The sequence below is a fragment of the Centruroides vittatus genome, unplaced genomic scaffold (genome assembly GCF_030686945.1).
Source record: "Centruroides vittatus isolate TY-2023 unplaced genomic scaffold, ASM3068694v2 contig_1168, whole genome shotgun sequence".
In the NCBI taxonomy this organism is placed as follows: Eukaryota; Metazoa; Arthropoda; class Arachnida; order Scorpiones; family Buthidae; genus Centruroides; species Centruroides vittatus.
The window spans coordinates 2,333,960-2,347,241 of NW_027120749.1; the positions used below are offsets into that span (position 1 = coordinate 2,333,960).

Sequence of the window (13,282 nt, forward strand, 5' to 3'; positions counted from 1 at the left end):
GATAAAGCTCTAGTATTTGTACTTAAAACTAATTAATTAATTTGTAAAATTTCAATTGTGACAAATTATGAAAAGAAATAAAATAAATTCAATCAAATGAGAATTAAAGAATAATTTATAATAATCATTTATTTTAAATTGTTTAATTATATTTAAAATTACTTATTTTCAATTAATACCTTGTGGTAAAATATAAATTGATATTACAATATATTGTAACATAAAATATTCATTTTATGCAAACAAACTCATTATGTTCAATAGTATATGATTGTCTTATGAGTTAAAGTAAAAAGGAAATAAATTTCTTATATATTCTTATATATAAATATTGAATAACATCTAACCAATTTTCTGAATCAATAACAATTATAGAAATAAACACAATATTATCCATATGTATGTATGTATTTAGTTTTAAAAAATACAGAATTTTTATTATTAAAAATATTTTGTAAAGTCGTCAAATAAATTTAAGATATATAGAATAATGAGAATTAAGAAAAATGATATAAAAAATGAAACTGATGGTATGAAACTCTGTAATGCAAAATTTGGCCCCTGATAATTACAGTTTACTGTACTGGATTTTTAAAAGAAAACTATAAACAAAAATACACTTAAATATTATATACTATACAATTATACAACATTAAAACTATTAACACATATCTTTGGATGATGCAAATATTTCATTAATAAAAGACTGAGTCTGCACTTTGTTTTCTTGAATGTAGAAATGGGTAATGACGATTGCCACTAGTTGAACTGGACGTAGACGATGTGCTAGAACTGCGAGAGCGAAATGATGGTGATGATAATCTACGACTGCCTTCACACAAATAAGATCCACTACATACTGGCATGTCTTAAAGACAAAATTTATTAAATATTTCGTTAAAAAATAATTTTGAATATAATAAATATTTATTACCTTTAATTGGAATTTCTTCATAAAGAGATGTTTGTCTTTCTCTGAAGAAAAATGGAGACTGACAGGGTGCAGGTGATGGTATATCCATTGGAGATTCCATTGCATGACCCCAAAGTTCTATTAAAAGAAAAAATATATATACTAACAAGTTTCTAATTCTCTGTAGATAACCTATATTTTACAAAGTAAAATAAAGAAAGGATAAAATTCACTAATTCCAGAAATATGTTAAACAACAATTTTACTGGTGAAAAATCATACATTAATGCAATTATTAAAAATGTTCGGATACTAAATCCTCTATCACTGTTAATATTTCACCTCATGTCATTAGCAGTTTATTTTCTTAAAGCTTATTAATCTTTTATAGAGGTTCTTTTACTAACCTGGCTGTTATGCATACATGACAAAGGATAGTATTGGAATCATATCAAATTTGACTGTGGTTTTTTCCAAATCTCCATATTTTGAAACCTCTTGAACCCAAAAAGTAAAATAAAAGAAAATAAAAAATTCTGCACATGTGTGTGCACATCTATTTCGTTTAATATCTCAGGATGGGATAAAGATTAATAAATAAAATTTGGCAGAATAGCTTGTATATAAGGAGCATTAATGCTATTAATTTTGGTGGTTAAAGGTTGAGAGGGTGTCATATCTTGAGACAGATCAGACTTAATGAAAATTTTACTCATTATTAACAATTACAATTTTTTATAAAACTCATCTCTAATATCCTCAAAATTGCATGTTTTGCCATTTTATAAGAATCAATAATATAAAAAGTTTTCTATAATAAAATCTCATAATGGATGGCACCTCACACTATTTATTAGTAGTATGATTAACAATATAAGTTATTATTTTTTAAATAAAATCTCATAACAGCCAGGAAAGTTACACAATTCGTTGCTGGATATTTTTTGTATATTAATGTATAAAACATTTTATGAACTTTTACAAGCTCATTAGCAGATACTTATTTTAATAAAAGAACCTCAATTCAAATTTCTGTCAAAAGCTTCTACATCATAACTTTTAATAAGATAGATACAATTCTGAGACTTTTTAAACTTTTTATTGCTTATAAGTTTAAACTTAAACATGTGTTTTTTAAGTATGTTAAGATGATGAAATAGATATTAAAAAAACAGAAGCGTTATGTTCCCTATCTTAAGATAGAAAATAGGAGAGTTTACATACAGAAAGGGATACAGATATCAACAGAAATCAATATGTTACTCTCCAAATACCACAAATTTGTTAAAGATAGGTATGAGGAAGAGGAAGTGAAACTTATAGAGGAAGAGGAAGGAGCTTAAATGAGCAATTATTTATTGTGACACCAGGCTGCAATTTTTAATCATATTTTTAATTTATCAAACTTAAAATATATGCTCTCAACCTCCTCATGTAGTGGCTTGCCCCTGTACATCATACTTTTCCTTTAACAATAGAATCATGCCAGTCTGCTATCTAACACAGGGGAAAATTTTTGAATTGAAATAATATCACTTCCAGTTTGCACTGGAAGTTCTTATATAGTTAATCATGCCCCAAGGTTTCCATGTCTAGTATCATCTTTCATCTATCTAACTCTATTCTCAAGTTTAAGGAAAGATAGATAGACAGATAATGGATGGATGGATGACAGTGAGAATTTATAGGTCTACAATTTTTCAAATTGCAGCCCAATCAAGAAAAAAAGCTTATAATTTGTGCTTAGCTGCAGAAAGAACTAGGATAGTTATCCCATAAGAGAGTCAATCTGTAAAATAGACAACAGCTACGGACTTATGTAAAATATGAAAACCAGGATGAGGAGAGCATGCAAGAGTTTCATGATAAAGTACCTGGTTTAATCAAAAAAGTTAAAGAATGAAGGGATGACAATAATTTAATTATTACACTGACAGACAAAGCAAAGGTATCAACTATTCTAAAAGAAAAAAAACAGAAAATACCAAATGGAGCTGAAAAACATAATCATATAAATGCAAAGGAGTTACATCAGGATATGACGGCATCTGTGACAAGGAAAGTTGAAGGATTTTAAGTTGATATAAGAAAATAAAGCATTCCCAAAAGAAATGAAAAGAAATTTTGAAATACCAAAATAACAGCTTCTGCCACGATTATTTGGTTTTCTAAAGACCCATAAGGAAGAATGAACAATATTCTAGTAGTAGAAAAAGCTTTTTCTCATGTTTAATTAAGATATGCAGGAATAAACCAGTATATGTGATACAGAAACCACAGGATGCTGTTGATAAATTAAGAGAGATAAAGACAAAGAGCTGAAAATTAATCACAATTATGGATTAGAAAAGTTTGTATCCCTCATTCAAATTATAAAAATTTATTTTAACTTACTCTAAACTAACTCTCAAAGTTTTGTCAAACAATGGGACAGGGTAATAGCAGATTTTATTCACACAGTGGTATATATGTTATGGACAAAGTGATTAATACAGGCATTTTGAATAATGACCAACAAAATCGGGCAATGTAATAAATTTCAATAATTTATCAAATTGATTGGTCATTATGAACACTGCTATCATCTAGTCGGACAAAGTGATAATAATACATTGAGGAGTGATCATCCAAAATACACTAGCCAATCAGCACTTGTATCTGAGTTGCGCATGTGTATTGTGTTTAGTACCGAATTTGGCTGCGGTCATGACTGTTTGTGCTCCTGACGGATTCCTCTTGGAGAGGAACCACTGGTAGGTACCAATTGTTTAATGTCACTAGCTATTTAGTCACGGTAGTTCTTGAACACATCAATAACTATCACGTATCAATAACTAGTATGTATCAATATCTAGTGACATTAAACAATCAGCGGCCTGCCAGCAGCTCCCCTCCAGGAGGAATCCGTCGAGAGCACAAACAGTCATGACCACTGCCATGATGGTGCACATATTAATTAAATAGTAAAATTTTACCTATAGTTAATAGTACTTAGTTTTAAAAGATTACATGTTCTTTTTAAAATACTTTGAAACAATTCACAAAAAATAAATATTTCTAAATGAAATAAGTGGAGTTTTTTTAATCAAATTAAAATGTCGCACAATTTAAAATTCAGTACTAAACACGATGCGCACTCAACGCGATACAATCGGCAACTCAAAGTGCCGATTGGCTAGCGTATGTCGGATGATCACTCCTCAACGTATTATCACTTTGCCTGACTAGGTGATAACAGTATTCAATGACTGGTCAATTTGATAAATTAATCAATATTTATCACACTGTGTGCCCTTTTTGGTCATTATTCATAAAGACCAAAAAGTTCACTTTGTCCATAACATATACATCATATGTTAAGTTTGATAATAATTTCTACCTTACAGACGAAGAAAGGAGTACTGATAGGCTTGTCTATAGAAAGCAAATTTGCAAAACTGTATTTACAATTAGTTTATTGAAGAACTTGCCAAATTGAGAGTTTAAAAATCCTATGAGGTCATCTTCTGGTATGTGGATGTCTCATTATTTTATGGAAAGAGAACAAATACAAAAAATTTGTTGATAAAATTAATGCAAATCAGGTTGGAGTGATAGTGGAGGTAGAAGAAGTGAACAACATAGAAGTATACTTTTTAGATATAAACGTACAGTTAGAAAAAAAAAATCATAGTCACATTGGTATACAGAAAACAACTGCACATCCAATGTATTGTATTGTACATACATCACTTAAATGGCATATTCAGATATAAGAAGGCAATATTTACATTATTATATAAGAGAATAACTCAGTACAGTATGAGAGAAAGAGACCTAAGGAATGAGCTCAAGCATATTAAGAGAATTGGTGAGATGTGTGGTTATCCAAAAAGTCTCTTCCAGAATGCATGCAAGAAAAAGTAAAAATCGGAAACTCGTTTTTATATGGGAATCTCTTCTTACTACCACCTTGGATACATGCAACACTCCTACTCTCGACCTGCCCAGTATATGAGTCACACTGTACAAGTGATTAAGCAACTATTAGCATCCTCCAGTATACGTATAGTGTGAGCCCGGATCCTTACATGCGCCGCTTCGCAGATCACGGAGCTTACTGCTCATTTAATTTCGAACACAATTTTGAATATTTGTTATGTGTTCTTAATGGTTTTGACAAAAGTTTTTATTTAAATTTTAAGCGTTCTGTTCTTCATCGGATTATTTCCATTTAATTTTTAGTAAATTTCCGTATTCGCCTGATGACGACAACTATAGGTTTGTCGAAAGTGCTTGCGATAAGAAAACGTACATATAATGCCAATCTCAGTGTTTTCTCCATTTTATTATTTTAAAAAATTAGAACATATAAGAATTCTATCTATCTTATGAGCAAAACATTATGTAGAAGTGTTTTTATGTTTAAAGAACTTTAATTATGTTTAAAAAATAAATGTTCAATTTTTTAAAAAAGTTTAAATTTATAACTGATAAAAATTCTAAAAAGTTTTAAAGTTGTATCCATCTTAATAAAAAAGTTGTCACATGGATGTTTTTAACAGAAAGAATTTTGAACTGATGTTATTTTAATCAAATGACTTTCAGTTGTATCTGATGATGAGCTTATGAAAGCTCAAAAACATTTTATACAGTACATTAAAATACAAAAAAGGATCAATCTTATAAAGATTCTTTTTTGTATTTTGTTTTCTTAAAGTTGACTAAGTTTTGTCTTCAGAATAATTCAAAAAATTAAAAATAAAGTTGATTCTAGATAAAGTCAACAGTTTTCTAATAAACTGAAATACTGTACAAAACTTATAATTTAGAACATTTAAATTTTTCTTCATAAACTTAAAATTATTTTTTCATAAATTCAAAAACCAAAATCACTGAAAAAAAAGAATAAATAAAGTACATGTATTATACATGATGTTTACTATTATTATAATTATAATAACAATAAAAATTAAAAAGCAATTATAATTTTTCTATAAAAATACATGCTACATTAATCTTGTAATTAAAAAAATATCACTCTCTCATCAAGGCATCTTTATTGACTAGCTTGTCAAAATCAAAATCAAGTCTAATTATTTCAAAAAGATTGGAATTTTTCCTGTTAATCATTTCCATGACAAGAGAGTGATTCATAATTTTTTCTATTAACCATATTTTCTGAAACATTCCAATTGTAAATGTAAAAAATTTACAAAACCTTTCCAAATAGACAATACTCCAAAAGGTGTCTTCTCATTCTGTCCTTTTGCACACTTCAGGAAATAACAGAAATTATCAAATTTATCAAATGTATATTTTTAATTGATTATGCCATTGCTAGAGGGAAGATTTTAGTGTTTTACATATTGAGATGGACGAGTAGCCTCAAAGTAAGGTTGACTCTACCCATGAGACTTATTTCCTGAGGTGTGCAAAAGGACAAAATAAGAAGACACTTTTGAAGTGTTCTCTATTTGAGAAGTTTTTGTAAATTTTCTACATTTATACTTGCTGTCCTGACCATTTTATCAAATTTATTCCAATTGTATTTCACCACAATCTTAACTGTTTGAAATTGTTCATCACAAATAGCTGCATCTTTGTTGGATTCACTTTATTCTACTAGATAATTTTTTTTTTTTTATTTTGTTTGTTTTTATTATATTATTATATTGTTACTGTATCTTATATATACATTTCACATTTTTGATTTTGACAATTCTAAACAATTTTACATCTTATTTCTCCAGCAATTTATTAACTTCAGATCCTAACATTTACTGAATATTTAATAAGCTGTGTAATTGTTTACTTTAATGAAATCCAGTTAGAATTTGAGAGGTGTTACATCATCAATTCTATATCTGTTTTCAAAGAAACATTTTTTAATAATAAAGATAAACTTCAAATCTACATATTAAAAAAATTCAAATGTTCTAAATTTAGAGGCTCTACTTTTCAGCTCTCATAGTTAATATTGACAGTTAAATTTGTTTATGCATTAAAATTACAGTAAAACCTCATTACTTCAATATCAGATAATTCAAAGTATCACGTAATTCAGCCAAGAGAATAGGATTTTGCATTCAGATAATTCAAAATATGCATGCAATGAAATTCAGTCATTATCTGGTCTGGTGACTCCAAAAATATTGTTTAATTTGAAATCTTCCATTATATTACATGTTTATAAGGAAAGTTTCCACACCCAACTTGTAGTTTCATTTTCTGTTTTACCAATTACACATTGTTGATTTATTGGACGTCCATTTAAGGTCATTCAGACATTGTACACATTGCCAATGATGAAAGAATCTTTTATTTTTATGGAGGGAATTCAATTATTTTAGACATTTTTTGTAAAAAGCTATTGTTTCAATAATTCCAAAGTCCATTAAATACATGTGCATATTCATAATAGAATACATACATAGCTTTAGCAATTAAGAGTTGGTTTTCATCAGATCACATGATTTTTGTCATCTCAAACTAGACCATGAATTCTTCATATAACTAGTCATTGGTCCTCTTAAAGAAATTTGTAGATAATTCTTATTGAAGCACTTAAGCTTCTTTCATACATTATTTTCAAGTCTTGCATTGAATGTACTTTCATTACATTTTCATTGTTTTCATTAAGTACACATGCCAACTGAAAGTTTTTCGAAATAGCTTAAATTACTAAGTAATAACTCATAATATTAACATATTTCTAACCAAATGAGTGACATTATATAAGAATGACAATTTTATTTGAGAATTACAAAAAAAAATTTGATTTAAAAAATTTTGGATAATTCAATGTTGTTTTTTTTTTTATCTTGGGTTTTGAAATGACAAGGTTTTACTGTACTTGAAAGAGAGAAGAATTTTCAATGGTTGCATTTATATATAATTTTTCTCTAATAAAACAAGATGTTACTAAAGTATAATAAGTTATTCCAAACTGAAATTTTTAATCTACTAATTGATGAAAGTAGCATTTTAAACTAACTTAATCTAAATTTGAAGTAGCAAATAAAGAAAAATGATTATTACTATGATCTTCAAGATGTTGATTGATGTGTTTAGTCCATTTCAAATATTCTGTCTCTGAATCTGCTACAACAGTATATTCCTGAGTTTTATCTTTAAAATTATTCTGTATTACAAAACTATATGAATATGTGCTAGACACTTCTTTGCATAATTTTGTATTCTAGAAAATAAAAAAAATTATATTTATTATTTATATATAAATATTTTTAAATAATTAACTTTCACTATTTGTTTAATTGTAAAATAATCATTTTTATTTACATGATTAGCGCTATGTATCTATATTATTGCTATACAAGTACTCCTCACTTTACGACCAAGTTCCATTCCGACGACCACATCATTACGCGAATTGGTCGATAACGGAAGAGCTTGCACCGGGAATATAGGATTGTTGTAAAATTATACAAATTATACAACAAACTTTAAATTTATTCATAAAAAGACTATTATAGTACGCGCAAGCCTATTATAGTATGCTTAGTGCACATGTCACCATTCGCCACTGATTGACACTCAAGCTGAGAAAGGGGATTCCCCAAACTGCAGGTCGAAACTCGATTGGTCGTAAGTGCGAGTGGTCGTTAAGCAGATAGGTCGTAAAGTGAGGAGTACCTGTATATTATAATTCAACAATAAACATGTATAAATCAACAATGTAATAATTTAAATCAACAAATACAAATTAAAAACCTCATCTAATATAATAAAACTATATTGGCTTCACTCACTCACAAACATGTGAATGGAAGCAGACTTCTAACTGGAAAAATAAATGTTTCAGTGGAAAAGATGATGCACAGAAAGTATGTTACCAGAAAAACCGGAAATCTCAAAAATTCAAATGTTGTATGTGTAGGAAACATCAAAGTTTATTTCAAACCTATAAAATCAAATAAAAACATGAATGAAATATAAATGAATGAAACACGTGACTGAAAGGTGACTCTGCTAAACTATCCACAGAAGCCACATTAAAAGCCTTTGCATCGCAAAGAATGCTGAAAATGCTCTCAGTTCTAGACATCAAGGACTCTTTCTTGCAATTACCTCCTGAGACTTGGGATGACAACATTTATTACCGTCAAGGCAAAAGTCGCGTAAGAAATTTGCATGTGGTTAATGACACTGCGGAGAGGGATGTAAAACTATTTGAAGATTACAATATGATACTCACTAAGAATGAGGAAGAAAAACAATTTTTACTTCATGTTGTTGAACAAAACAGAAAGATTGTTTCTACTGAAACATCCAAAAAAGTGCTAATGAATTTAGTTTTAGGTTGAGAAAAAAGAACTGTAATTAATATTATTTTAAGTATTGCTTTGTTTATAACATTTTGTGTGTGTTTAAATACTATATTTGAATAAAAAAACTTACTTTTGATACATAGTTTACTTTTTTACTTAATATCCTGAATAGTTCTTTTTAAGGATTTTTTTTCATAAGTGAAAGTTAATTTTTTTCAGATATTTCAAAGTCGACGAGCACCCCCTTTAATATAAGATAGGGGGCTGAAATTTTGAACACATAATAGAAATGGTAGGTGTAACAAAACAAGGGAGTGGCATGACTTCCACTTAAAAATTTTTCTTTTGCTATTTAAGCATGGACCACCCTAATATACATATTATTTTAAATAAACTGAAAAAATTGCTACCTGCCAATCTCACATATTTCCATTGATATATTACAGATAAAAAACAAAATAGACTGAAGTATAGACTAAAACAAATTTTAATTCTTCATAGCAAATTATTGGTAACTAATTTCAGTTCCTTTCTCATAGATAAAATTTATTTTAAAAGTAAGCTTTTTAGATAATATAGTAGTCCCAATTATCCAATGTAATATAAGAGTACCTCAGACAATAAAAAGATTGAATAACAGGAAGCATTTCATAAATTATTGAATAAACTAATTTGGATGCATTAATGTGTATGATATATTCTATTTTCATCTACTCAGGAAGCTAATGACTTTTAAATTATTCAATAAAACACTTAAGTTTGTTTACAATTGCATTTATTAAAGCAAATGTGAACCTACAATTACAATTAAAATTTCTTTAATCTGTTATAAAGTTCATATTGTCATCAGAAGAGTTTACTCTGACACAATTAATATTGTCAGAATAGTCTTTTTTAAAACTTCAAGAGCCTCTCTTATATATTGTTATAGCCAAGATTCTTAAAACAAACTAAACTGTACTATGTTATTTTGTCTTTGTTGACAAATCATACTTCCACAGTTCACCTTGGATAAGGAAAAACTTTGATCAAACAAGTCTCAATTAATTAGGACTCTATTACAGTTATTATTTATATATTTTCTGATTTTCTCTCTTTCTAGCATACAATTTATATTCTTCTATATTTTAAAATTATTTTAAATTCTTACCTTATCTAAAAATACAGTAAATACTGGTGATAAAATCTGACAATCTTCTATTTTTGTCCAAAATGATAATTTACAATTCTTTAATGAACACCACATTCTTCTACATCCAGTGACATTACCAATTTGCTGTAATATATATATACATAGATTGAATAGAGTTAATTATATTATATTTAATTAATTAAATAACATACTAAACAAAATTAAATACTGTACTGTAAACTTTAATACTGTATGAAAAATAATAGGATGAAAGTATTCTCAGTCAGATGCTATAATATTCATTTATCTTGTTCATAATTTATAAAGCAGAATGAAAACCAAATGATTACCAGATTAAATCAGGCTACATTACCGCTACTAATAATTATTAAATAAAGAGTAATTTGGAAGTAAGGTAAGCATTAGATACCATTTCTTATTAAATTTAATAATTATAATTAAATTAATATTTATTAAATAATTTAGAAAATTCTGGAAGAAATAAATTGGCTTGGAGCAGATCTTGAACCCACAACTACCATTTATCATGCAAATACATTTTGCCAGTTACGCTACCAAGACCTCCATCTGATTCTTCACTTTTAGGCATATTTATACTAGTTACTTGCAGCACTAACTGGGGATAACTCAGTGTCTACACCTATAATATTTATTACCTCTAGTGCCAAATTTCTTGGTGTTTAATAATTATTAATACTAGTAATATAGCACGATTTAATCTGGTAATCGTTTGGCTTTAATATACAGGTAGTCCTTGCTTAACGTGGATTTGCTTAATGCGGAATTTGATTAATGCATGAAATTAATTGCGACAATCCCTTTTTATATGTAGCAAAAATTTTAATTAACACGGCTTTAACAGCTGTCTTTACTTAACATAGATATGTTTTTCTCGGCAAATAAGGTATTGGTGAATTTGCTATTTTCGTTTATTAAAATAAAATTATTTGTTATTAACTAAAAATTTTCTCTAGTGGGTGATTGTTTGGTTCAGTACCAAGGTATTCCTATATTTGATTAATGCGATTTTGAAATATGCTGCAGCATTGAGGGATTAATTAACTGCATTCATCAAGGGATATCTGTAATCATTGGGCTTTGAGATGTTTATAACTGATAAGAAATATAATCGAATTATACAAAAACATATTCTGTAAAGCGCAGAAATTTTTACAAACAAAAACCTGAAAATATTTTCTACAATTTTAACAAATAATTTGTAAAGTTTAATATAACATTAATTCTTAATTACAAAATCTGCATTAAAAAACATCTAAATTTAGCGCATAGATAACAATTATAACTTTTTTATTCATATCTAAATCACAAAACCAGATATAAATACAGTAATAAATTATCAAAAAATGTTTCTATAAAACATTTCTAAATAAATATAAGACATGAAAAATATTTTATCATAAAAGAATTTATGGATCAATAACATAAAAAAGTAGTGAAATAGAATAAAATTAAAAATAAAAGTTATTAATTTAATGATTATTGACAAATTAGTCAATAATCCCTCATTATTCTAATAATATCCACAACATATCTTTAATATATGTTCAAAGTTATTAATCAAACTATTGTATTAAATAAGTCATAATTTCCCATTAGATTACAATCATATACTGTATGTCAACATATACAGTATATGATTGAAATATGAAAACATATAAGTAAACTTTTTAAACCTGAAAAAAAAAATCTCTTCAAAACTAGGAATAAAATTAAAAGAAAGTATAAAAAGAAAATTTTTACTAAACTTATTAGTTATTAATTAATAACCATTACTTATTAATAAATATGCCAGTTTATTAAAATTATATGATTCAATAATAAGTGTGAATAGTAAATGCATTTATTTTTTCAATTTTTGCTAATTAAAAAGTAATGTTTTTAAATAGTTTTCTTCTTATTCTTTATAATCAAAATGTTTTAATTTCATTATTTAACCTCTTAATGTACAACTCACTCAAAACTTATCAGCTTTATTTCAAGAATTTGTTTGACATTTTCAAAGTTTGATTCTAAAGACATTTGATTCATTAAAATTCCAAAAATATTAAATGAAAAAACAAGTTAAACTTCTTGAAATGAAGGTGGGTAAGATTTAAATATTTTTTTCAACATTCAATAATAGGGTACAACGAAAAGCAATCTTTTATAGAAAAAATAAAACTGAACTCTGAATGTTTTCATATTTCAATCAGAGTTCAGTTTACTTGTAGATTATTTTAGTTGGTATCTTACTTTTTTATGTAACTTGTTTTATAAAATAAATTTAAAAGTTAAAATCTTAATCAAAATTAAATAAAATCAAATCATATTTTTATACTTACTTGTACAATACTTAAGTAACCAGACATTAATTCTTCAACTAAACTATCTGGCTGTACAGCTAATCGACAACAAAAATGACCAAACAATGGTAAATTATGCTGTTGATTTGGTAAATTTTCGACAGTTAAATCATGAGTCTGTATGCTGCCGCTGCAATCTGATAACCTTAATACAGCATGAGCTACCAAATCAAATTTTGGTCCACTAAATAAAAAGATTAGATGTTGTTAATGTAAAATCTTATATAAATATTTATGTATTCATAAAAAAATATATTATGAAAAGTAATACATTGCTTGCATGTCTAAAAAAATGAATATGTAATATATATATTTAAGTAAAATTTCAAAGTTAAAAAATATATATGAAGTGTGCAATGTCATAACATTGTATTAAATGACATTTTTCTCTGCATACATTTTATTGAAGAATTGAATTCTAAATGCAATGTTTTCTGTTGCAAAAAATATTGTGATGATAGTGGCATTTCAAGTGGCTGTATTTTTAAGTTGGATTTATGTGAAGCCATGTTTAAAGTGCCAAAGTGCAAATCACATGACTTTTGGCACTTAAAATATTACAGCTTATATTTACATCACTTTG

The 13,282-nt window shown here is 27.2% G+C and overlaps 1 protein-coding gene across 4 annotated transcripts in view; it reads right to left on the bottom strand.

Annotated features, from left to right (window-relative positions):
• Nucleotides 1-431: 431 nt before the first annotated feature.
• The window catches only part of LOC136981965 (rhotekin-2-like), a 32,114-nt gene continuing 19,263 nt past the window's right edge, over nt 432-13,282 (bottom strand). For all 4 annotated transcript variants that reach the window (XM_067278412.1, XM_067278399.1, XM_067278393.1 and 1 more), the window contains exons 7-11: nt 12,679-12,883; nt 10,334-10,459; nt 7,934-8,093; nt 935-1,051; nt 432-868 (exon numbers count right to left, since the gene is read on the bottom strand). In XM_067278412.1, coding sequence (XP_067134513.1) covers nt 696-868; nt 935-1,051; nt 7,934-8,093; nt 10,334-10,459; nt 12,679-12,883 — 781 coding nt within the window. In that variant the 3' untranslated portion in view covers nt 432-695. The remainder of the gene's footprint in view (nt 869-934; nt 1,052-7,933; nt 8,094-10,333; nt 10,460-12,678; nt 12,884-13,282) is intronic.